The sequence below is a fragment of the Penicillium vulpinum genome (genome assembly GCF_028829585.1).
Source record: "Penicillium vulpinum strain IBT 29486 chromosome Unknown utg000003l_segment0_segment0, whole genome shotgun sequence".
NCBI classification, from domain to species: domain Eukaryota; kingdom Fungi; phylum Ascomycota; class Eurotiomycetes; order Eurotiales; family Aspergillaceae; genus Penicillium; species Penicillium vulpinum.
Genome location: NW_026643243.1, coordinates 1,058,162 through 1,083,049, shown reverse-complemented (window position 1 = coordinate 1,083,049; position 24,888 = coordinate 1,058,162). Strand labels below are relative to the sequence as shown.

The 24,888-nt window shown below is 50.7% G+C and overlaps 8 protein-coding genes across 8 annotated transcripts, besides 1 other annotated feature; 6 read left to right on the top strand and 2 right to left on the bottom strand.

Moving 5' to 3' along the window:
* Nucleotides 1-23: part of a sequence feature (Short protein (N7479_005519, KAJ5958369.1) was converted to a misc_feature.) that runs on past the window's edge.
* Nucleotides 24-126: 103 nt separating this feature from the next.
* On the top strand, nucleotides 127-7,238 carry N7479_005518 (putative THO complex component (Rlr1); the record flags this gene model as incomplete). The annotated part of the gene is made up of 2 exons (XM_057253215.1): nucleotides 127-4,970; nucleotides 5,030-7,238. The coding sequence occupies 2 exons, from the start codon at nucleotides 127-129 to the stop codon at nucleotides 7,236-7,238; spliced, it is 7,053 nt and encodes a 2,350-aa protein (XP_057107077.1).
* A 733-nt stretch (nucleotides 7,239-7,971) lies between these two features.
* On the top strand, nucleotides 7,972-10,643 carry N7479_005517 (beta-glucosidase; the record flags this gene model as incomplete). Its single annotated transcript, XM_057253214.1, has 3 exons — nucleotides 7,972-8,041; nucleotides 8,113-8,719; nucleotides 8,798-10,643. 3 exons carry the CDS (start codon nucleotides 7,972-7,974, stop codon nucleotides 10,641-10,643), a joined length of 2,523 nt encoding a protein of 840 aa, XP_057107076.1.
* Nucleotides 10,644-11,121: 478 nt separating this feature from the next.
* On the bottom strand, nucleotides 11,122-12,552 carry N7479_005516 (uncharacterized protein; the record flags this gene model as incomplete). Its single annotated transcript, XM_057253213.1, has 1 exon — nucleotides 11,122-12,552. The coding sequence occupies one exon, from the start codon at nucleotides 12,550-12,552 to the stop codon at nucleotides 11,122-11,124; it is 1,431 nt and encodes a 476-aa protein (XP_057107075.1).
* Nucleotides 12,553-14,021: 1,469 nt separating this feature from the next.
* Nucleotides 14,022-15,574, bottom strand: met2 (homoserine O-acetyltransferase; the record flags this gene model as incomplete). Its single annotated transcript, XM_057253212.1, has 2 exons — nucleotides 14,022-15,484; nucleotides 15,538-15,574. 2 exons carry the CDS (start codon nucleotides 15,572-15,574, stop codon nucleotides 14,022-14,024), a joined length of 1,500 nt encoding a protein of 499 aa, XP_057107074.1.
* Nucleotides 15,575-15,814: 240 nt separating this feature from the next.
* On the top strand, nucleotides 15,815-16,507 carry N7479_005514 (60S ribosomal protein eL30). Its single transcript, XM_057253211.1, has 3 exons — nucleotides 15,815-15,951; nucleotides 16,007-16,161; nucleotides 16,345-16,507. The coding sequence occupies exons 1-3, from the start codon at nucleotides 15,882-15,884 to the stop codon at nucleotides 16,438-16,440; spliced, it is 321 nt and encodes a 106-aa protein (XP_057107073.1). The 5' UTR covers nucleotides 15,815-15,881; the 3' UTR covers nucleotides 16,441-16,507.
* Nucleotides 16,508-17,103: 596 nt separating this feature from the next.
* On the top strand, nucleotides 17,104-19,611 carry aguA (alpha-glucuronidase; the record flags this gene model as incomplete). Its single annotated transcript, XM_057253210.1, has 1 exon — nucleotides 17,104-19,611. One exon carries the CDS (start codon nucleotides 17,104-17,106, stop codon nucleotides 19,609-19,611), a length of 2,508 nt encoding a protein of 835 aa, XP_057107072.1.
* A 700-nt stretch (nucleotides 19,612-20,311) lies between these two features.
* Nucleotides 20,312-22,108, top strand: N7479_005512 (SAP domain protein; the record flags this gene model as incomplete). The annotated part of the gene is made up of 1 exon (XM_057253209.1): nucleotides 20,312-22,108. The coding sequence occupies one exon, from the start codon at nucleotides 20,312-20,314 to the stop codon at nucleotides 22,106-22,108; it is 1,797 nt and encodes a 598-aa protein (XP_057107071.1).
* Nucleotides 22,109-22,563: 455 nt separating this feature from the next.
* N7479_005511 (OSTA/TMEM184 family protein) lies at nucleotides 22,564-24,404 on the top strand (the record flags this gene model as incomplete). Its single annotated transcript, XM_057253208.1, has 6 exons — nucleotides 22,564-22,603; nucleotides 22,653-22,803; nucleotides 22,879-23,173; nucleotides 23,232-23,357; nucleotides 23,425-23,574; nucleotides 23,637-24,404. The coding sequence occupies 6 exons, from the start codon at nucleotides 22,564-22,566 to the stop codon at nucleotides 24,402-24,404; spliced, it is 1,530 nt and encodes a 509-aa protein (XP_057107070.1).
* Nucleotides 24,405-24,888: the final 484 nt, after the last annotated feature.

Sequence of the window (24,888 nt, the reverse complement as noted above, 5' to 3'; positions counted from 1 at the left end):
CATTCATTCACCGCCAGTGCTGATATCTGTTCTTCCGGCTTCGTACAGAAACGACTGCATGAGTTGCAACCCTTCAGTGTCTCGTTCCACCGTCGTAACCCCTAGCGTCTAAACCAGCTACTCATCATGGCGCCTGGGTACGGGCATGGTGGCAAGCGGAAGCGCCCTGATCGCTCGTGGGGCGGCGAGTCAGGAAGCAATGACCTGCGACCTTCACCCCATCGCCCTGGGACCCTTAACATGGCACACCACCCTGCCAACCCCGGACACCAATCTCCCACTCCCCGAGAGCAAAATGACACCCGTGACAGATCTCGCCGACAATCGCATCGCAGCCGGGCTGGTTCCCGCCGCGGATCCCACGAAGGTCAGAATTTTTCGAATTTGCAGAATAGAGAACCGAACGCTATGTCTCCTCCCCCGATAAATCAGTCCAAGGAATCTGCAGAACCCTTGCCGTACAATGGCGACTCGGCGGCATCGCGACCTACCCCTTCTCCTGCGCCGAATACTCCTGCTTCACAGCCGCAACCTAACCCGCCGTCCCGAGCTGGCTCAGAGACGATCACCCGCCATCCCTCTCTCCCACCTCCACCTTATGACTATGAATATGTGACCGACGTTGATGTTGAAGAATGGAATTCAGCGGGCAAGCAAAAGGTAGTCGAAGAAGGAACTGCGGCTCGCCTGCAACAGGATCTGGCCCGGCTTGCATCTGTCTACCAGGAGATTATTCGCTCCGCAATCTACGGTCGACTGTCACCATCGAATGCGGGAAATGCCGCAAAAGAGATAATTGGTGAAGAATCTGTGTCTCAGGATGTGAATATGGAGGCCGACAGCGGAAAGCCTTCGACCCAAGGAATCGATCCGCGCTCCTTGTTCCTTGATACCCTTTCCATTGTGACTGACGCTGATACGTCGAATGCGGCCCTCAAACCACTTGTATTTGCGACAGGAATTGATCCTTCTTTGATGCGCCTTCAACTTGAGACCCCACTGTTGCAGGCTCTGGGATTGGTTCGCGAAACCTTTGCGCGAATGGGAATTCGCAAGCAGACCAATCTGCTCTACCGACAGTCCAATTACAATCTTCTCCGCGAAGAATCCGAGGGATACTCTAAACTTCTCACCGAACTATTCACAACAAGCAACAATGAGCCGCCGTCGAGTGAAGTAGTCGAGGATACATTTGAAAGAGTCAAGGCTATGATTGGCGCATTTGACATGGATGTCGGCCGTGTGCTAGACGTCACGTTGGATGTGTTTGCTGCTGTTCTTGTCAAGCAATACCGTTTCTTTGTGAAGCTTCTGCGAGCCAGCTCCTGGTGGCCGGAGGAAGACACCCTTCACAGCCTTGAGCAAGGCGATCGCCACTCCGGCATTCCGAATTGGGCACTTCCTGGATCAACTGGGTGGATCACAACCGACGAGGAGCGATCTACTATTATGCGCGCGAATGAGGAGCGCGATAGCCAATTCTGGGATCGAGTGAGGGAGATCGGACTTCAGGCCTTTTTCGAGATCGGCCGCAAACCAATCTCAGAGGAGGAAAGGCAACGAACTCTTTCAGAAACTAATAGTTCATCCTCTGAAGAAGATGCTACACGATCCTGGCTTGAAGAGACTGACACTCTGCCCCCTAAGGGCAACCGGGTTGCAGCACAGCTGCTTGGTTTCAAGTTGCGATTCTATTCTTCTTCGGCTCGAACCAAAGCCGACGTTCTCCCTGATAACCTTATTTACCTTGCCGCTCTGCTCATCAAAGTCGGCTTTATCTCTCTGCGTGACCTTTATGCACACCTCTGGCGATCTGACGACACCATGGATATTTTGAAGACCGAAAAGATGGCAGAGAAAGCTGAAAGAGTGAAGGCTGGCCGGCCAGGCGGCGGAATCAACGCCTTGATGATGGCTGGTGCTTTGTCGGACGACACAGTTCCCCCTTCTCGCTTGCGCGACGAGCCGCGAGTGGCGACCCCTAGTAAAGACCAAGAATCCGATAAGGGCGCACCCAAAACGGAAAATGAGTTGCCCGACCCTTCCGACCAGAAAGTGCTGCTCCTCAAGAGTCTCCTCGCCATTGGCGCTATTCCCGAATCCCTTTTTATCATCAGCAAGTTCCCCTGGTTGATGGAGGCTTACCCTGAGCTCCCCGAGTTCATTCACCGCATACTTCATCACTCTTTGAATAAGGTTTACATCCAGTTCCGACCATTGTCATCTACCGGTGACTTCCCTGGAGCTCAATACATGGTGACCTCCGATCAGAACAGTGCGAAGGGCCAAATTGGACTTACGCCCCCACCTGCAAGACGAGTTCTGCGGTGGGCTCAACTGGATAAAGAAGACACTAATGATGGCACCGACTATCGATTCTACTGGGATGACTGGGCCGATAACATCCCCATTTGTCAGTCTGTGGACGATGTTTTTGCCCTTTGCTCATCTTTCCTCAACCTTTCTGGTCACAAGATTGGACAAGACGCGAGCCTCTTGGCGAAGCTTGTACGCATCGGCAAGGGAAGCTTGGCCCAAGACGGATCCGAAGGGAATAGAACACGCTGGCGCGATCTTTGCAAGCGTCTTCTCCTACCCGCTGTCAGTCTAACAAAGGCAAATCCCGGTGTGGTCAATGAAGTTTTTGATCTCATCAGCTTCTTCCCCCGAGAGGTGCGGTACAACATGTACGCAGAGTGGTACTCCGGTCAGACGTCCCGGCTGCCGGACATTAAGGAGGCCTTCGACCAGGCGAGAGCGGAGACCAAGGACACTCTCAAGCGACTCAGCAAGACAAATATCCGACCCATGGCCCGCGCATTGGCCAAGATTGCTTATGCCAATCCCGGAATTGTCATTAATGTCGCCATGAGCCAAATTGAGTCGTATGAAAACCTCATCGAAGTTGTGGTTGAATGCGCACGCTATTTTACTTACCTCGGCTATGACATCCTATCTTGGTCTCTCATCAATTCGCTTGGCCAAAAAGGACGAAGTCGAGTCCAGGAAGGTGGACTGTTGACTAGTCGATGGTTGAACGCCCTATCCACATTTGCCGGTCGAACTTACAAACGGTACTCGGTGATGGACCCTACTCCTGTCCTTCAGTATGTGGTGGAGCAACTGCGGCACAACAACTCAACCGATCTCATTGTGCTAGAGCAACTGATCAGCTCAATGGCCGGCATCATCTCAGACAACGACTTCAACGACGCTCAAATTCAGGCCATGGCCGGTGGTGATGTTCTCCAATCCCAGACCATCTTGCAACTGCTGGATAAGCGTCATGAATCCAAAACCACATCCAAACGGTTGGTCAATGCGTTGACCCACACCAGACTCGCCGGTCAATTGTTGGTTGCCATTGCCCAAGAACGCCTGACTTGTGTCTACAATGAAACTTCCTCGGAACTCAAATTGCTCGGCAATATTTTTGACGAGATCCACCGAATTCTCACCCAATACCTTGACCTCCTTCGCAGCAATCTCTCGGTTGATGAGTTTGACTCCTTTGTCCCCGACTTTTCGTCCCTCATCACGGAGTTTGGAATTCAGCCCGAAATCGCCTTCTGGATTCGGCGGCCCAGCATCGCTCGGAAAATCACCGATATTGAAGAATCAAAGCAGGAGAAAGAACGTTCAGCCTCTGCATCAAAGTCGAACAGCGACAAGATGGACACTACAGAGGATGAAGAAACACCGACGAAGTCCGAGGAGATTCCGGCAGACAGTGCAATGGATGTCGATAAGGACGAAACAGGAATTACGATTTCAATCGACGGACCCGATGCTATCCTTCCCGTGGTCAATGCCGAGCCATTGGCAGCCAACCCTATCATGCAAGATTTGATTAATGATGTCAAATCTGCTCTTCCTGCCGAGACATGGGAGACTATCGGCGCACATTTCTATGCAACCTTCTGGCAGCTTGCTCTTTACGACGTTCATATCCCACAAAAATCCTACGAGGATGAAATTGACAGACTCAAACGGCGAGTCGTCTCTATCAACAGTGACCGATCTGATCTTAGCGCGGTGGGCACGACGCGAAAGGAGCACATGAAGCGCCAGATTACTCAGTTACAGGAGCGCATTTTGGATGAAAATAAGAATCATCTGAAGGCATATGGGCAGACACGCTCTCGGTTGCAGAAAGAGAAAGACAAGTGGTTTGCTGGCATGCGTCTTAAGCATGACTCTCTCAATGTTGCCCTGTTGGAGCAATGCTTCATTCCGAGGCTTCTCCTGTCCCCTCTTGATGCCTTTTTCTCCTTCAAGATGTTGAAGTTCCTCCACAGCTCTGGAACCCCCAATTTCCGGACCGTTGGTCTCCTTGACCAGCTTTTCCGCGAGCAAAGACTCACTGCTCTCATCTTCTTGTGCACATCCAAAGAAGCAGACAACCTTGGTCGTTTCTTGAATGAGGTCTTGCGTGATCTTACTAGATGGCATGCCGACAAGGCAGTTTATGAGAAAGAGGCATTCGGTGCCAAGAGAGACCTTCCTGGCTTCGCGAAAAATGTCGACCCCGAAGGTGTGCCAGTTATGTTTTTAGAATTCGAAGACTTCCGCCGTCTTTTATATAAATGGCACCGCTTGTTTTCCAACGCGCTCAAGAGCTGTCTCGGTAGCGGCGAATACATGCATATTCGAAATGCAATCAGTGTGCTCAAAGCTGTTGTAAAGCATTTCCCTGCTGTGAACTGGATTGGACGCGATATCCTGAACTGCGTTGACAGCCTCAGCAAGAACGATGAGCGAGACGACGTGAAGATTCCTGCCGCGTCTTTGATCGGTGACCTCAACCGACGCGAGAAGAAGTGGATGCTACCACAGGCTTTCTACTTTGTGGCAGCTCAGCCTGGCTCACAGGCATCTGTTGACGCAGCTGGAAAGCCCGGGACCCCGCAATCTGCTGCGACACTCTTGAATGCATCAGCCCCAGAATTCAACCCTACTGGCTCTTCAATGTAAGTGGCAGCCTTGACCACCTTGACATTCTTATAATGACTAACCTTTCTACTATCAGCTCCGATGGTATTGCCAAGCAAGAACAGTCTGGCAAGACTGAAGTCGAGGATGGTGAAATTGAGGATGCGAAAATGACGGATGTCGGTACAGGGAAGGGTGGTGAGGCCAAGCAGACCGGAACACCTTCTCAGGCCGGGTCTACCACACCTTCCGTGGCCACTGGGGATATCAGCCAAGACGCTATATCCGGTGAACAACCCCCTGTGCGATCTCGACCTAATTCTCGTGCTCCCACTTCGTCCCGTCAGCCCGATATCCCCAAAAGACCCGATATTCGCCAACAAGTCCACCCTCCCGTTCGTCCCCCGGCGCGACACAGTGATGGAAGACTTCCTCCGCGCCCTGAGGGATTGGATGACCGACGAGAGAGACATCCCGACTTTGGACCCCGCGGTCGTCATGGTGGCCCTGATCATAACCGCTCCTTTGATGGTTCTCTAGGCGATGTTCGAGGACGTCTCAATGAGCATCTCAACGAACGTGATCGTGACTTCCCCATGAGACCTCCAGCCGATGACATTATGCGTGGACCACCTCGCGATGCCCGTTCTACTCGTGAGAATGGTTGGCCTATGGATAGGCCTGGCCGCATGCGTGGACCCGGACCCGGGCCTAATGATTCATTCCATGGACGCGATCCCTCTGTGCGTGGAGAGCTGATGCCTGACCATATGGATCGACCAGTTGATATTCCTCGACGTGGAGATCCATCCAGACCAGAGAAAGATGATCGGAGGCCCTATCCGTCACGCCCTCTATCTCCCCCCAGACCTGCTGACCTACCGAACCGCCCCGAGCGATTCCCTCCACCCGATGATCGCAGACCGGCCGGGTTTCCTTCGTCCTCCCGTATCGATGATCTCCCCAGGGGCCCTCGCACGGATCGACAAGCTGATCCGAGGGACACTGCATCAGGTCCTGATATGACTCATGGTCGGCTTCGACAGCCAGAAGCTCCACCTGAGATTCCTGCTGGTCCTCGAGGAGGAAGACGCGGTGGGCGTAATATTCCTGGACAGGCACCTCCAATGCTCAGCTCAAGCAATGCCACATTGCCCGTTGAACGCCAGACACCTACAGGCCCTGGCCGACAGAGTGGGCGTGGGCCACCTGAGCAACCCGCTCCTCCAACACAGCCCGCGAGCTCGAGTAATACCCCGGGGATTCATCCCGATCGCCTCAGGCTTGTCAATGAACCTGTAGCGCCTGCTGCTGCTCCCTCGGGCCCTCGCGGATTAGGCCCACAACAACCACCTCGAGGACCTTCTGCTCAATCTGGGCAGTCTGGACCGCCTGGGCAAGGATTCGGTGGGGAGCGCGGTCGTGGCGATAAACGTTTCGCAGGCCTCAACAACATGCTCCAACAGTCTGGTGGTGGCGGTGGTGGTGACCGAGGTGGGATCCCTCCGCCTGTTCGCGGAAGAGGCTCCAATCGCCCATCAAGCACCATGGAGGCACCATCGCCTCAGCCTGCAAACCGCCCACCTATGGGCCCTGCAGGACTACAAGAAGATCTATCCCGCAACCGACCCAATGGTGGCCGAAGTGGCGACCTGATTGATGATATCGTTTCCGAGACTGGTCGCTCTGGACAAACTGGCACTCGCAACCGTGAAACGGAGCCTACTCGCGAGAAAGAGCACGAGCGCCGTGATGGAAGCAGCAATGGTCGCAATCGACGGGATGGCCGTCGAAATGACCGCGAACGCAGCCGTCGAAGCGATGCAGGAGGTGGCGGAAGCCGCGACGAAAAGGGCACTGGCGAGCCCCGTGAGACTCTGCGCCGGGTGCAGAGCTCGCGCGAAGAGATGCGACGCCGAGACCGACGTGACCGCCCTGATGGGTCGTCGGAAATGACCGGACCAACCCCTAGTAACAGTGAGACCCATGAGGCTGAAGGCCGCTTGCGCCCCCCATCCTCCATGGAGGCGCCGCCACCACCGCCTCCTCCCCCACCTCCCCCCATGCCGGAAGGAAACGAGCGTCGTTTCAATTCTGGGGACCGGGGTAGCCGTTCCGACAACCGGGATCGCGAGCGCGAACGCCGTGGCGATCGACGTGACCGGGATCAACAGCGTGATGGTGGCAGCGGCTCTGGCGGCTCTGGACACCGTAAACGTGGTCGACAGGGTCCTGATGATAACACTGACGGTGGACGTGGCATGAGAATGGGAAATGATAACAAGCGTCCTCGTCGAGGAGCATGATTTTCACCATTCACCATGATACCCTAAATGGAATGATGGAACTTTGCCTTTGCTTTTTGATGTTTTTTTTTCTCTTTGCTAACCAAGTTTTCCCTACACTGGACTATCTACTGTTTCCTATCTTGTCATTGCATTTTGCCTGGTGTTTGGGGACAAACTACTTCACTTCTTCATATGTACTTTTTTTTTTTCTTCTAAATGAATGTAACAGAAATTCAATACTCAAAGGATCTCTATGTAATTCATTAAATTGCAATTCCTTGGTTTTATGTAGGTATGTTGTACTTGGTCACCAGGCTCACCAGGCTTAGCGGTCCGACATCCGACTCGTCTACCCCACTTTATCCTGCCGGCTAAACTTCGGTCTCGCAACTTCCTCCGTGGCCCTTTGAGAGAGTAAGTGGATTATATGTTGAAGATCGTGAAATATCATTTGTTTGACCAATTTTCGATCTGAGAATACCCATCGTCATTGGGCAATTACTTTACAGCTTCCCCGCCTACACGGGTTGGTTTCACCATCTGACGCTTCATACATTTGGAAAGGACCTGACTCCAGCTCTGGGTATAAAAGGTTGACTCTGTTCTTCTCCCTTTTTTTAAGATACTGACTGTATCCTTTCTCTCTTTTTGTAAGATAACATCAAGTTCAATAACAGCTTCGTTCTTATCTTGAAGCAATTGAACAGGTGCAAAAACCACATAACATACAAAAAGAGAACTGCATTACATCATGGCTCGAATTGACGTCGAGAAAGCTATCGAGGAGCTCACCCTCGGTGAGAAGGTGGCTCTCACAGCTGGTAAGTTCGATTTCCATTGCCAAAGATGCAATCCCAGAGCTATGAGCTTGAGGCTAACCTCAACCTACTAGGTCGTGACTTCTGGCACACGGAATCCGTTCCACGCCTGAACATCCCTTCATTGCGTATGTCTGATGGCCCCAATGGTGTCCGTGGCACTCGTTTCTTCAATGGTATCCCAGCAGCATGCTTCCCCTGCGCAACAGCGCTCGGCGCAACCTGGGATACCGAGCTGCTCTCGGAGGTCGGCGCATTGATGGGTGATGAGGCGATCGCAAAGGGCACACACATTGTGCTAGGCCCAACCATCAACACCCAGCGATCACCGCTAGGTGGACGTGGCTTCGAGTCCTTCTCGGAGGATGGTGTGCTCTCCGGTACGCTGGCTGGTCACTTCTGCAAGGCAATGCAGGAGAAGGGTGTTGCTGCTACCCTCAAGCACTTTGTCTGCAATGACCAGGAGCACGAGCGGTTGGCTGTCAGCAGCATTCTTACTAACCGAGCCCTGCGTGAGATTTACCTGATGCCATTCCAGTTGGCTATGCGAATTTGCCGCTCAAAGTGCATTATGACCGCTTATAATAAGGTTAACGGAACTCACGTTAGCGAGAACAAGGCTATTATTGATGATATCTTGCGCAAGGAGTGGGGCTGGGAGGGTATGATTATGAGTGACTGGTGAGTAACCGTGATGGATTCATTCTGTTAACCTTTTTTTTTTTTGTTTCGAGGCTCACATTTGATTATCATCGATAGGTTTGGTACCTACAGTACCTCTGATGCCATCATTGCTGGTCTTGATATCGAGATGCCCGGCAAGACCCGCTGGCGCGGTGAGGCTCTTGCACACGCCGTCTCGTCAAACAAGGTGGCCCAATATCAGCTCGATGAGCGCGTGCGCAATATCCTCAACCTGGTGAACTGGGTTGAGCCCCTCGGCATTCCTGAGGGAGCACCTGAGAAGGCCCTCAACCGGCCAGAGGACCAGGCTCTGATGCGCCGCGCTGCTGCCGAGTCTGTTGTGCTTATGAAGAACGAGGGCGATATTCTTCCCCTCAAGAAAGATGGGTCTCTGCTGGTCATTGGACCCAACGCTAAGATTGCTGCTTACTGTGGTGGTGGTTCAGCCTCTCTGGCTCCATACTACACTGTCACTCCGTTCGATGGCGTTTCTGCCAAGGCCAATGGAGAGGTCAAGTACAGCCAGGGCGTGTACTCCTACCAGGATCTGCCGCTTTTGGGTCCCCTCCTGAAGACCGCAGATGGCAAGCCTGGCTTCACATTCAAGGTCTACAATGAACACCCCGACTGTGGTGCGGACCGACAGGTCGTGGACGAGTTGCATCTGCTCGAGTCTTCTGGATTCCTGATGGACTACGTCAACCCTAAGATCAAGTCTATGACCTACTATGTCGATATGGAGGGAACATTCACCCCTGAGGAGAGTGGAGTCTACGACTTCGGCGTGACAGTCGTCGGCACAGGCAAACTTCTCATCGACGGCGAACTAGTCGTCGACAACACCAAGAACCAGAAGCAAGGCTCCGCCTTCTTCGGCACCGCCACCATCGAAGAGATCGGCTCTAAGGAGCTCAAGGCCGGCCAGACTTACAAGGTTCTCTTCCAGTTCGGCAGTGCACCAACCTCAGACTTGGACACCCGCGGAATTGTCGCCTTCGGCCCCGGCGGCTTCCGTTTCGGTGCCAGCCGACAAGTGAGCCAAGAAGAATTGATCGCCAATGCAGTCGAGCAAGCCAAGACCGCCGAGCAAGTCGTCATCTTTGCCGGTCTCACCCTGGAATGGGAGACCGAGGGCCACGACCGCGAGCACATGGACCTACCCCCCGGCAGCGACGAGCTGATCAGCCGTGTGCTGGAGGTGAACCCCAACGCAGTTGTCGTCATCCAGTCCGGCACCCCAGTCACAATGCCTTGGGCACAAAACACCAAAGCCCTCGTGCAAGCCTGGTTCGGTGGCAACGAGTGCGGCAACGGCATCGCAGACGTCCTCTACGGCGACGTCAACCCCTCCGCCAAGCTGCCAATCACTTTCCCCCGCCGCCTGCAGGATAACCCCTCCTACCTGAACTTCCGTTCCGAGCGCGGCCGCGTCCTCTATGGCGAGGATATCTACGTCGGCTACCGTTTCTTCGAGAAGAGCGATGTCGCACCGGGCTTCGCTTTCGGACACGGTCTGTCTTACACAACCTTCACACGCTCGGATTTGAGCATCGAGACTGTCCCCGAACAGGCCAAATACACTGAGTCCGGTGAGCCCGTCACTGCGTCAGTGACTGTCTCCAACACCGGCTCTGTCGCTGGTGCCGAGATCGTGCAGCTCTGGATCGTGCCCCCGAAGACTGATGTCGGCCGTCCTGTGCGCGAGCTTAAGGCCTTCCAGAAGGTTTTCCTGCAGCCTGGTGAGACTAAGACTGTGCGGTTGGTCGTTGAGAAGAAGTTGGCTACCAGCTGGTGGGATGAGGAGCGTGAGCAGTGGATCTCTGAGAAGGGAACCTACAAGGTTCTCGTCACGGGTACTGGGGCCGAGGAGCTGCACGGCGAGTTTGACGTTGGTAAAACGAGATTCTGGCTCGGTCTGTAGGTTTTGTCTTTATATATAGGACTATGTCTCACGAGTGATGTTATTTTTATCTGTGGATCGGGTTGGCTTGGCATTTGGTTTTACGGGATTTCTTGATTCATCTTATTATATTCCAAATGGAATTTGTGATTTTATTTATCATCGATTTGAAAGTACTTTGTTAAAACTACCAGGTGTTTTATATACAGTGACTACAAAGTACATAGACATACTCCGTATGTAGAGAAAGTGTTACCTATACACGACCTGAAGTCGAAAAACAAAACAGTAAAAACATAAAGAATACCCCCAGAAACAAACTAGATATAATAAGTGATAAAAAAAAGGAAAGGGTATATACTACATAGAGCAGAACAGACATCTATATCATGAGACCCAAATACGAATATGCCTCCCACGACGGAATCAAGGAAAAAACAACTGTCCAAATCCCTGCAATGCATATTCTAACGCCCACAGCCCCCATAACTTGCCCCTATCAGCAGACCTCATTTTCATTGTTATTCTCCTTCTTCTTGATCCCTAGTCCCGCCAATTTCCTCAACAAAAGCGAGGCCTTCTTCCGCCGGTTATTTTTAGGCGGCAAACCGGGCACATCAACAGAGTAAACACGTTCCCGGTGCTTAGACTCATCCACCAAACAAGAGGCCGAGTAAGACATCGCGCGGCTAGATGGGTATCCATCACGCGACTCTTGCTCATTCGTCGAAGGATTACCCAATCTCGGGTTACCTGTTTCCGGTCTTGAGACTGTGCCCGTTTCAGCGTCCAGCGGTGAAGCTAGTGAGACGTCGCTGTAAACGCTCGGGTCGCGATCCCAGAAATTTTTCTCCAGCCATTCACGGGAGTTGAATGTCCCTGCTGGTTGGTTGTGGGAACTGTAGAAGCGGATCATTGGCTTTGGCTCTTTGGCTTGCATTGTTGTCGTTTGTTCTTCGTTGAGGCGTTGGGGGTCCCTGCTAGCGCGACGCCAGGTCCTGTCTACCCCGCTGAAGCGTACGCCTTGTGGGGATATGGTTGGAGAGAATGTCTCAGGTTTGTCATTTGTATCTGTGGCTTCGAGCTTTCTGTCGATTTCATTGAGTGAACTGACTGGGCTGTCTGGCGTCATTGGCTCGAGTTTCCACTCGCTGTTCAGCTGGGGAGGACTGTATGGGAATGGAACCAGGCTTGAAGAGTAGGTACGCTCCCATTGGTTATGTTCGGCTGTTGTTGTTAGACTCTGGCTTCGGGAGCGGTGTTCTGATGCTGATGGACTGTGTGGTGGTGAGGCGGAGGGTTGTTTGTTGTAGAACCGGGCTGAGGTATCTGTTCTCGATGCGCTGTTGTCGTATGGTCTCATAGGTTGGCTGGGCGAATTAAAGCTCATACCAACTCCGGAATCATGTTTTTTGGTGCTTTCTGTTTCGGACTTGATTGGTTTGGGCGCCGACAGAAGAAGGACATGCTGTTCTAAAGATAAAGCAGCTGTATTGACACTAGGCTGACCAGCGGGATTTTGTCCATCTGTCCAGAATGGCATGACGCTCTGGTGGGACAATCCGGTGGAAAGACCACGGTCAATGCTGTAAGAAAGCATGGCGCATGCGTGTTTGATATCATCTTCGAGGTCTTCTTCGATCTCCTGGCGATCGATGAATGGCGATGCAGGACGGAAATAGCCCGGGTCGTCTGTAAAACTGTAGCCCCGGCTGGGATCCGGCTCACTGATTTTCCATGTTTGCTCCTCCTGGGTTGACTCTTCCTGGGTGGGAGACCCGGTATTTGTCGCTGATCGGGGACGACTGCTTGGTGGATTGGCTTCGATGGGCAAGACTAGTGGTGATTCCAGGCCTCGTGCAGAGTTGGTTTTGGTGAAGGTTAGACGGTGGCGTATTTTGATTGCTTTTGCTGATAGCTTGTGCTCCATCTTGTTGTAAATGGCCTTCTGTGTTTACGCTCCGATAGTCTCACCAAGGAATTGTATGAATGTAGCTCGATGAGATAAAGCAAGAGATATTGGAGGAAACAGCGTAGACAAACAATGAGATTGATGATTCACGAGTTCACTGTAACCCAATAATTGCAGATCAAATCCAGGTAATCTCCTAAACTATGTGAAGGAAGGTTGAAGCGTTGTCGGCACAACTGTCTGGTATGCGGGGGAAGGGGAATGCAGACATTATAAGGGAACAGGAGGGAAAAAAGAAAATAAAAGTAATTTCCAAGCGGCTAAAAGATAGTGATATTAGAGCTAGTCTGCATACATACATACACATATATGTACGGAGTACAAGATAGGGCTGGATCATATATGAAGATAACCAATACATTTGCCCAATTTAGGGGTCTTGGAGTCTCGTTTTTTTCTTAAAAAATATATTCGAATTCTAGAGACACCAATATCCACTGTAAATGTATTCAGTTAGGCTATTAATGGCATATATTTAAAGGGTCTAGACGCCAAGTACATATGTAGTTAGAGGCATGTGCTAGTGTGTGACTCAATGGGGCCTTTTTTCCGCCATCTAAAAGTGTTCTTTTGAGACATAAGTAACTATCATTAAGCATTGTTTATACATATGAGCGAGGAAATGGAAAATATCTATTCTATATAAAGAGTACTAAGTACGGAGTACTATTATCTGCCCTTAAACAAAAGAAACCATCTCATCTCTCATAAAAGACATGATCATAATAGCGCAGGGGCCTTGAACGCCTCGGCCCCAATCTTCCAGCCATTCAGCTCGGGCCAACTTATCTTTTTTTTTTTTTTTCAAATGAACGGGGGTTTCCCTTTGCATATTGTATGTAGCCTCTATGGAGTACGGAGGATTGCCATGACTACAACATATGTACATATGTACGGAGTACATAAACTCAGTTGATGTGAGTTATCAGATTTAAATATAACCTGGATATGCCACCTGATGTTCAATGTTTTTTGTTCAAGTCGAAAGGGGTATAAACGGTACGGAGTATATATCCATATCTTTTATTTTCTGTCTTTTCTATTTTTTTTTTTTAATTTAAATGCGACGTGCATGTCGCAAAGATAACCGATGGCTATCAATACCGAAAACGGACCCATCACCCCCGGCGGAGGGAGTTATCCTCCCGGAAATTGACCCAGAGGGCGGGTCTGATGGAGAGCAGTTGGATGCTTCTTTGACAGTCTTCTCGAGCAGGGACAAAGGCCGAGTGAGAGACGGGAGAGGCAGTTGGATGCTCATCTCCCTGACTGGCGGAACGGAAAAAAGAACAGCAACCTACTTCCCCTGATGCGCCATGACATCTATCCGGTCGCGGACCCCAAGGGGTTCTGGACCCAGACTAGAGCATGGGATTGGCTGCAGAAAGAACTGCGCCTGACAATACTTTTTGGGGGGTTTCAACGCTTTACCAAGCGGTGATATCCTCCACCTCGGCCTCACCGAATGTGCTGCTCTTTGTCAGCTTGGTGACACTGGCTACAGCAGCGGCACCATCGTCGCCTGACTTTGCCATGACATCGGGAAGGACTTCGTGGAAGAACTCGACGATGTGGCGGTTAACTTGCTCAAATTGAAGCAAGAATGCGTCATGGCCTTCGGGGCTATCGATGCGCCTGAGACGCGAATTGGGGATGCCAGCTGCAATCTCCTGTTGCTCCGCGAAGGTAAAAAGTCCATCCGACTCGATGCCTAGAACTAGAGCTGGTTGCTCGACGCGTCCGAGGGCCTGGAGGACAGTATCCTCAGTGTCCGTGCTAGGATGGCCGCGGCGGCGGGACACGTCGTGCGTGTCGAGCTTGCGGGTCATGGCGATGTAGCAGTTGGCGTCAAATCGCTTAACGAATTTGTCACCCTGGTAACGAAGATATGACTGTGCAGAGAAGTAGGTCGGTGGACGAGGACGGCCGGATGCAGTCAGCTTGGGCTTTGAGTCGACTTCTGGGGCAAATGTTTTGGTGCCAGAGAATTGTGGGTCCATGAACTGGACCTCGGCCTCGTTTACAGGAGCCGGTGAGCCTTGTCTGCTCTCCGAGCGTGAAGTTGTTCCACCACGGTGTCCGTCGTTGTGGATGGCCCAGTGCTCGTTCGGGGGAGTGGGCAGCTTCTCGGTGCCGTTGATGTTTCGCGGCTTGGTTGGATCTGGTACATTGCGACCGAAGCGGGACTCGAATGAGTTGCGGCTACGGTAAGTGAGAAGTGCTGACATGCGAGCTGCACCGAGACCGGTGGATGGCGGATCTTCAAATGCATAGTAACCATCGTCATACTTCGGGTCACTGTAAATGCTCTGCCGCTGTGCCTCGCCCCAGCTGATGCACCATGCGGAATGGCGCGCTGAAGTCGCAATGGGCACAATAGCTCGCACGTAGTCTTTGCCGAAAAATGCGTATTCCAAGGTGAGCATTCCACCCATGGATCCTCCGACTACCGCAGCAATCTGCTTGACACCGAGGTCATCCAGGACGAGTTTGTGGATGTTGACATCATCACGGACAGTCGTCAAGGGGAATTCAGGTCCATAATAGCCATTTTCAGGCTTACCATCCTTATAAGTCACGGCACTTGCACTTCCGTACGGGCTGCCCAGACTGTTGAGGCAAATCACGAAGAACCGAGAGACATCAAATGCTTGGCCAGGACCACCAAGAAGGGGGCCCCACCAGTCAGCGACATCGGCGCTGCCACTAAGAGCGTGACAGATCACCAGCACGTTATCACCAGTAGGAGCAAGTGTTCCGCGGGTGGTGTATGCAACCGGGACATTGTAAAGGGTGACACCGGATTCAAGTTTGAAGGAAGGGATGATCGCAATGGATTGATCCTCGATCAACTGGGCAAAAGGGTTCTCAGGCTGCGAATCGACTCTCTCTACGGGATTTAGTATGCGGTTCATCAAGTAAGAATGGGGGAGATAGACTGACGGTATTTCGCAGTAGTGGCACTACTAGTTTCAGCCATTGTAAAATAAAATAAAAGACAATATGCAGAATGAAGAAAACAAGAAAGGGAAATTGAAAACAGGGTGTGGTTTAATACTATAAAATAATGGAGTGAGTCAAAACCCCCGCAGCCTTGGAATAACTTGGTTTCCGGTCCCGCTGGCAGAAAACCTTGGAATAGAGCGGTGATTAGTCACGTATAATGAATCACGTGCGATTAGGGCTCACTCCACACTTGACCTTTTTTTCATCCGTGTGAATTTTCTTCTTCCGTAGTCACCCATCCAACAAAACTTCTTACGAGCCAACCCCTCAAAACATTCAAAATGGTCAAGACTAAGAAGTCCGGTGATACCCTCTCCTCGCGCCTGGCGCTTGTGATGAAGTCTGGCAAGGGTAAGCAGCTCTTTCTGATCGCACAAATGAGCAATTCGCTAACAACTTCTCTCAGTTACCATGGGTACCAAGTCCACCATGAAGACTCTCCGCTCTGGCAAGGCCAAGCTGGTCCTCATCTCCGGAAACTGCCCTCCTCTGCGCAAGTCCGAGCTTGAGTACTACGCCATGCTCGCCAAGACCCCCGTTCACCACTTCAACGGCAACAACGTACGTTCCATTCCCCTTTCCTTCGGGTCGGCAGCCTGAAAGATTGGCTGTTGCACCTCGGAGTCAGCTACACTACTCAGAGAAGAAGTCGGTCAAAACTACCACTTCGGAGAGTGAAGTTGCTCAGCGAAGGGATCACCGCAAGGCATCCCGGAGAGCGAATTGGACTAACTCGCCCTATAGATTGAGCTCGGTACCGCTTGCGGTAAGCTCTTCCGCTGCTCCGCCATGGCTATCCTCGATGCCGGTGACTCCGACATCCTGAGCCGTGAGGCTTAAGCGTGTCGCCCTGTTGCGAGCCATAAACAAAAAAATAGAATCTTGAACCATTCTTGAACAAAAAAAACTTTCTCCCACGAGTAATGATGCATTATGGATTTTTCAAATTAGGCATATTATAGATAAGCGTGCCAAGATACTTGGTCACTACTATGTTACATGAAATAGCCTAAAGTGTAATACCCAAAATGCATTCCATGATTAGGTGTCCGCCCGCTTCTGTCCTACTTAGGCTTCACCTAGTACCTATTGGGCTTCGTGGCGCTGATCTTGATTTCATGTATGCTAGCCAGAAGCTACACCCAGTACGGAGTACCCAACAGGCTAATACAGTATATACCCGTGGACCCTTTCTCAGTGGCCCTCTTAAGCTTACTAGGCCTGAAGAAACTCCGCTTTGATGTCCGTACCAAATCGACCCCCACACAACTCCGCAATCTTTGCGGGGAAGTACTGTAAGTAGTATGTACCTTTGTACATAGTCTGCATTTTTTGGCTTGAACAGATCCCTCATTTAGCCTGAAGTTTTTCCGAAAATTACATGCCATCGGCGAGTCTCCCGATGGTATGATGTTCGCGGGGAATTTGATATAAAGGGATAACTTGATCTGTAGTGGGGGATTAGATATACCTACACCTCCCGGACTAGAAACTCTAGTTACAATGCGTACACTCCTGTTTTTTGCCTCTTTGGGCCTTTGTGCCGCTGAGAACGGCCTCAATGGTTGGCTGCGGTATGCATCATTACCCTGTTCAGGCCAATGTCATTCCAACCTCCCTGCAAGTATCGTCACTCTCAATGCCACTGAGACAAGTCCGCTATATATAGCAGGGACGGAGTTGCAGAATGGTCTCAAAGGTGTTTATGGGAAGGGTGTGAAAGTCATACATAATACGTGCAAGACATCTTCCTCCGTTATCGTTGGCACGGTTGCTCAATATCGGGGAATCTGTGGCGCTGTGAAAGATGTACCTGAACTGGAAGAAGATGGCTTTTGGCTCGACATCAAAGGGAAAAGCGTTCAAATCCTTGGACAGAACGAGAGAGGTGCGCTCTATGGCACCTTTGAATACTTGTCGATGCTTGCACAGGGAAACTTCTCCAAGGTCGCCTATGCATCCAATCCCTCTGCGCCTATTCGCTGGGTGAATCAATGGGATAACATGGATGGAAGAATCGAACGCGGCTATGGTGGCCCCTCTATCTTCTTTAAGGACGGTCAAATCGTCGAAGACCTGACCCGCGTTGCTGAATACGCCCGCCTCTTAGCCTCGATCAGAATCAATGCTGTCGTCATCAACAATGTCAATGCAAATGCTACTCTCTTGAGTCCCGAAAACCTCGACGGCGTGGCTCGGATCGCCGATGTCTTCCGCCCTTACGGTATACAAGTTGGCCTGTCACTTAATTTCGCATCCCCCAAGACATATGGAGGGCTCAGCACTTTCGATCCTCTCGATACATCTGTAATAAAGTGGTGGTCGGATATCACAACCCAAGTCTATGATCGGGTCCCCGACATGGCTGGCTACCTCATTAAGGCTGACTCGGAGGGAGAGCCAGGCCCTCAGACATATAATAGGACCCTCGCAGATGCAGCGAACCTCTTCGCCAAAGAAGTACAGCCCTACGGTGGCGTTGTTATGTATCGCGCGTTTGTGTACAATCAGCTGGATGAATCAATCTGGACGGATGATCGTGCAAAGGCTGCTGTGGACTTTTTCAAGGGTCTAGATGGCGAATTTAACGACAATGTGGTGATCCAAATCAAGTTCGGGCCTATTGATTTCCAAGTCCGTGAGCCACCCTCGGCACTGTTTGCAAATTTGTTCAACACCAGCATGGCCATCGAACTGCAGGTTACGCAAGAATACCTTGGGCAACAGTCGCATTTGGTCTATGTTGCTCCTCTTTGGAAAACAATCTTAGACTCTGACCTCCGCGTCGACCACCAGCCATCACTCGTTCGCGATATTGTGACTGGTAAACGGTTTAATCGCAAACTGGGCGGATCAGCAGCTGTTGTCAACGTGGGTACAAATACTACTTGGCTTGGTAGCCACCTGTCCATGTCAAACCTATATGCCTATGGTCGCTTGGCTTGGAACCCGGCAGACGATGCTCAAGATATTTTGCAAGACTGGATCAGACTCACCTTTGGGCTGGACCGCAAGGTACTTGACACTATCACTCGCATTTCCATGGAATCTTGGCCCGCCTACGAACAATATAGTGGGAATTTGGGCATTCAGACATTAACAGATATTCTATACACTCACTATGGTCCCAACCCTGCATCCCAAGACAACAATGGCTGGGGCCAATGGACCCGCGCAGACCAAACTAGCATTGGAATGGATCGGACGGTGGCAAATGGCACAGGATTTTCAGGTCAGTATCCGGATGAGATTGCTGCTATGTATGAAAACATCAATACCACACCAGACGATCTTCTATTATGGTTCCACCATGTGAAATACACCCATCGTCTGCACTCTGGGAAGACAGTTATTCAACACTTCTACGATGAACACTACAGCGGTGCCGAAACTGCACAAACCTTTCTCACGCAGTGGGAGTCACTTCGCGGCAAAATTGATACAGAGCGATACAACCATGTTCGGCACTTCCTAGACTACCAGAGCGGCCACTCAATTGTGTGGAGAGATGCGATCAATGACTTTTATTACAATCTTTCTGGAATCCCGGATCAGGCTAAGCGTGTCAGCCATCACCCATGGCGCATCGAAGCGGAAAATATGAAGCTAGAGGGCTACAAGCCTTACACCGTCAGCCCTTTCGAAACAGCCTCTGGTTCTGTCGTCATTGTTACAACTTCCAACAGTACAGCAGGAACCGCTTCAACCGAGATAACCTTCCCCTCCGGGACCTATGACCTTGCAGTGAACTACTATGATGTGTACGGTGGCCAGTCACTGTGGAAGGTGTATCTGAATAATCGGAAAATCGGCCAATGGATTGGCAATAGTGAGGATACCTTCAGCCACACGCCATCTATATATTTGGATGGGCATTCGGCGATTCGTATCAAATTCCGGGGTATCAAGATTCACAAGGGTGACACTTTGAAGATTGTCGGTATGCCTAGTGGCACTGAGCCGGCGCCATTGGACTATGTGGCTTTGCTGCCAGCGGGTATTGTTGATTAGAAACATTGTTGTCAAATAACTAGATCACTGTGAATACTATATCTATGCTGGCTGCCCCTCCAAGTGCAGTGCTACACTTCAAGTGCCTATTGTATAGTAAGATGAGCTTCTAAGAATATATAGGGAAGAGTGGTAAAAGTAATATCACGACGGGTTGATCTAACGTATATAATGTACATTTTATTCCACATATTTAGCATTTGAAATACTCCCACCTACCAGAATACTGGTCCCAAGTTAAGACCGGAGGCAAGGCTATCCTCCCACTTGTAAACAGCCCCCTGTGGAACTAATGTCTCTTTCTTTTTGGCTGACGACGGCAACATCACTGCATATTCACTTATGATATATATATATATATATATAGTTAATTCATGTTTTTGAGCAATATTAGCAATTTTAACTTCTTTTTGATCTCTCTGAAATATAGGTTATATTTTTGCCTAAATGATTGAAGAGAGAGGCACGTACGGAGTATACGTTCTAAGGTTGTAGTGTGCGCTGTGGATTGTGCAGACAAGAGTGATGCTAGTCCGGATGCGGCTAGTGTCCTACATCATCGGCGCGCATTTCCATCGCGTCCCCAGATTCAATCCTTGCGCTGCAACGAATTATCTTATTCTTTCTGATATAAGTAATTGATCTCATCTCATTCAAACTTCAATTTCAGATTGACCTTTGATGCGGAGAGTCTGTCATCATGACTGACTATTCGTCGTTGAAAGTGGCTGATTTGAAGGCTGAGTGCAAGAAGCGCGGCATCCCTCAGACTGGCCTCCGCCTCAAGCAGCAATTCATTGACAAATTGACTGAACTTGACTCACAAACAGACCAGGTTACGACCGAAGAACCAGCATCAACACCAGCAGAAGACCCTACCGAATCACAGCCATCTGCGCCAGATGATGTTTCGCAAGCAAAGTCGCAGCCCGAAGAACCAGAAAATGAACAGCCCGAGCAACCAAAGGAAGAAGCAGTTCCACAAACCGAGGAAACAACAGCACCTATGTCAGAATCGGATCAAGCTCGTGATGGACAAATGCAGGCAGATGAGTCGGCCCAAAGAGAGACAGTTTTGGCAGCCGATATGAAATCGCCAAAGGTTGAAGATGTCGCAAAGCCTGCAGAGGCACAAACAGAGACAGCTACCCCTGCAGATGAAAAGCCTACAGCCGCACCTTCACAGCTACAAACGGATGAAGCAGCCCAAGTTGCGAAGAACGAGGACCCCGCAAAGGCCCAAGAAAAATCGATCACATCTACTACCCAAGCCTCAGAGGTTGAAACCGGATTATCGACACCTCTCCCAGTTGAAGAGGTATTGGAAGATACACGCAAACGGAAACGCCGCAGCCAGAGCCCGGCCCCCACTCTAGAAGAGATTGCGAACAGGAAAGCTCGTGCAAAGGAATCAACCCCGCGCGTGTTGCTGAAGGACGATGAGGCGTCAGTCCCTCGTGATGAGAGACTTAGTGATTTAAAGTCTGAAGACGAAAAAGCAGAGGACGACGCAGACAAACAACCTATTGAGACACAAACAGACTCGCACAAAAACCCCACCAAGCAAGATGCTCGGTTCCGCAACCTATTTGCACCTGCCGTTGCATCTTCCCAACCCGCCTCTCCCCCGAGAGACATCACAATGCAGGATGCGGATAGCACCCCCGCGTTGCACCCTGCAACTTCTGCCCTCTACATTGATGGCCTCATGCGCCCACTCCAGCCTACTGCACTCCGCAAACACCTGGCCAGCCTTGCATCCGCCCCCGGAACCACAGATTCCGATGCCATCATTGACTTCTATCTTGATGCTATCAAAACCCACTGTTTTGTGAGTTTCACCAGTGTCGCAGCAGCCTCGCGGGTTCGTTCTGCCGTCCATGGGGCTGTGTGGCCCAACGAGCGCAATCGTAAGAGTCTCCGGGCGGATTTTATCCCTGACGAGAAGATCAAGGAATGGATTGAGACAGAGGAGAAGTCCCGAGACCGCGCTGGCGCTGCTGCTCGTTGGGAAGTGAGATATGAGACATCTGATGACGGAACCACGGCTACTCTTGCCGAGGTGGGCTCCGTTCCCTCTGGACAACGTGAGTCAGGTTTCAATCGTACTCCTCCCTTGGGCCCGCGCCGCGATCTTGAGAAGCTTGCCCGTCGCCCTTCCAACGCACCTCCCACGGCTCCCGCACCTCCGTCACGACCTGGGCAGGGGTTTAAGCCTCTGGATGAATTGTTCGAATCTACCACTACAAAGCCCAAGCTGTACTACCTTCCCGTTCCACGTCCCGTTGCCGACAAACGTCTGGACCAATTTGATGAACTGATCCAGAAGGGCACATTCCCACGTCGTGGTGGCGATGAGATGCGGCGAATTACTTTCGAAGATGGCGATAAGTTTGTGGACATTGGCCCAGAACGATTCGGACCTGGACCTCGATCTGGACCCGGACCTCGTGGACGGGGACGTGGTGGCCGGCGTGGTGATTCATGGCGTTCTTGAACTTTCTAAAGTTACAAGCATCTTTGCAGTTAGGCCATTGTTATTGGCCATGTACAATAGACTTCTAGCGACTGCAAAATGTTATAGAAAGAACAAAGTATCAAAATATCAAAGAATCAAAGAATCAAAACCTCCAAATATCTAAGGCAAGGGTCCGCCCAATAGGGCTGTAAAAGCCAAGGAAAAAAATAAAAATAGACCAAAAGGACCAAGCCTTTCAGCTTCCCGAGGATCCAAGGAAATCGGTGGATTTTCGTCTGGGCAAGACACAGGTGCATAAGCCACTTGAACGCCTTATCCTTTTTCTTTGCTGGAGATATATTGTGTTTCCTTAATATTTCCTTTTTTTTTTGATCTCCAGTGGCGTATTCCCCTGTCGATCTGGATAAGATAAAGGGGGAAAAAAGGTTCTGTCAACAAGTCCTCTTTGCTATTTTCACTCCCAACCAGCCATCATGGGCTGGCCAGTGTGCAATACTACAGAGAGTGAAAAGAGTACGTTGCCCCCGCCTTGAATAACTTCGCAATGACTGATCCGAAACAGTTGAGGAGGTCGCACTCTGGGATGGCGGTATTACATTTCATACTCTCGCGCTCCTGGTGGGCGGTGCATGCGCTATTGTCGCCTGTGTTGTATCTTTAGTCCTGATTATGCTACATGCCACACATTACAGCAAGCCGATTGAACAGCGACAGTGAGTCTCCTTCTCCAGGGTAGCAGTTAAAACGTCGCACGAGCCTTGCTAACATGGTCCTCGTCTTCCCCGCAGTATTATCCGCATCCTATTCATGGTCCCCGTCTATTCCCTCGTCGCATGGCTCAGCATATTCTTCTACCGTGATTCCGTCTACTTTGAGGTCATCGGCGACTGCTACGAAGCATTCTGTATCTCCGCCTTCTTCTCGCTCATGTGCCACTACATTGCCCCAGATCTACACAGCCAGAAGGATTATTTCCGTGGAATCCAGCCAAAGGCATGGCTCTGGCCGTTGAGTTGGCTTCAAAAATGCTGTGGTGGTGAACGAATCTGGCGGACCCCGCGCAGTGGATTGACATGGTTTAATGTAAGATGATGGACTTGAGCAGATGTTGAAGAGGTTTAGGATACTGATCCTTGTACAGGTTGTCTGGGTCGGCGTTTTTCAATACTGTGTTATGCGCGTTCTTATGACTATCGTTGCGGTTGTCGCGCAGGCTTTCGGGGTGTACTGCGAGGCGTCGCTGAGTCCCGCATTTGCACATATCTGGGTACGTCTCAAGTGGTGACAAGTCTTAGGTTTCGTCCCCTATTGATCCGCTAATAAACCATTGATAGACCATCGTTATTGAATCGGTCTCCGTCACTATCGCCATGTACTGTTTGATTCAGTTCTATCACCAGACCAGCCAAGACATAAAACAATATCAGCCATTTTTGAAGATCCTGTCGATTAAGCTCGTCATTTTCCTGTCATTCTGGCAGTCGGTACGTCTTCTTAGCATGATCTCTGATAAAGTGGTTTATTAACTCGCGTTTCTACATTTTAGACACTCATCAGCCTTCTAGTCTCTGAAGGTGCTATCTCAGCGACTGATAAAATCGCCATGAACGATCTCAAAGTTGGGCTCCCGGAGCTAATGATCAACTGTGAGATGGCTATATTTGCTATACTCCATCTCTGGGCATTCTCATGGAAGTCCTACTCCCTCTCCAATCAGAGTGAAATAACTGATTTCTACGGGAACGGCAAGTCTGTATATCACGGTGGACGCTATGGCATAAGGGCCTTGATAGATGCCATGAATCCATTGGACCTCCTCAAAGCCATTGGTCGAAGTGCCCGCTGGCTGTTCGTCGGCCGCAAAAACCGTCTACTAGACCCTAGTTATCAGCCACAAGACGAGTCACTAGGCCTCCAGCCACCCCAAGAGGGCAGCGAACTCACTCAACATGGAACAGTTTACCATGGCGCCGGAGCAGCCATGCACGCAGGCCGAACGGGCCGCTATGGCGACACGCCCTACGAAGAGGGCGATGTGCTTCTCGCTCACGCACAACCCAATCCCGAGATCGCGCCTACGGGCACTTCGCCGTATGTGTCAGAGTTGGATGACCATGTCCAAAACTCGTCAACTGGCTTTTACGGGCGAAGCTCGCCACCTTATGAAGATCCTTCACTTCGCAGGCATGAAAACCTGCACTCGGAACCGCTGGTCCAGCCCTACCCATCCAACGGTCCTCTTCGTGAGCAAGTCCCTATGCCCATGCCGGACCCTTACCACCCTCCTCCCCCGTACCCTGACAACCATCATTGATGATGCATGTCTATGATTCAATTATGACTCGGTGTGGACATCTCATATTAGCAGGGCTTTGATGTGCATGTCTTCCCTGTGGTTGAGCTGCAAACGTATCACTCTTCTTACCTCACGCTACCCACGAGCACTTCGAGATTTTTGCGCTTTTATTCTTCTTTTATGTCCTGTTGTTTGGATAGGTATGGATACCCGCCTGTTTACATAGCGGCACGTTTTTCTTTTTGTCTTATTCTTTTTCTTATTCCCCTTTTATTTTCTTCTTTATTTGCCTCCCCGTTGATGCACCTTTTCTTAGCATCGCTGTGGGTTTACATTTCTTGTATAGTATCGTTTGTCTGGACCCGATCTCTACTGTCACTGATTCAATAAGGGAAAGTGGAGAATAATCATATCAAAATTCGTTATCTCGTCTAAATGGCCTTGACATGGGCCCATAAATGAACGCCATCTAAGCAAAGCAGGTAAAAGCCTAGGCCCAAGA

What these genes read in the sequence shown, in the direction of transcription:
- N7479_005514 (XM_057253211.1), top strand. Translation starts at nt 15,882, where the DNA reads ATGGTCAAGACTAAGAAGTCCGGTGATACCCTCTCCTCGCGCCTGGCG. An exon ending in TGTGATGAAGTCTGGCAAGG is followed by an intron (nt 15,952 to 16,006) that starts GTAAGCAGCTCT and finishes AACTTCTCTCAG; the next exon opens with TTACCATGGGTACCAAGTCC. An exon ending in ACCACTTCAACGGCAACAAC is followed by an intron (nt 16,162 to 16,344) that starts GTACGTTCCATT and finishes CTCGCCCTATAG; the next exon opens with ATTGAGCTCGGTACCGCTTG.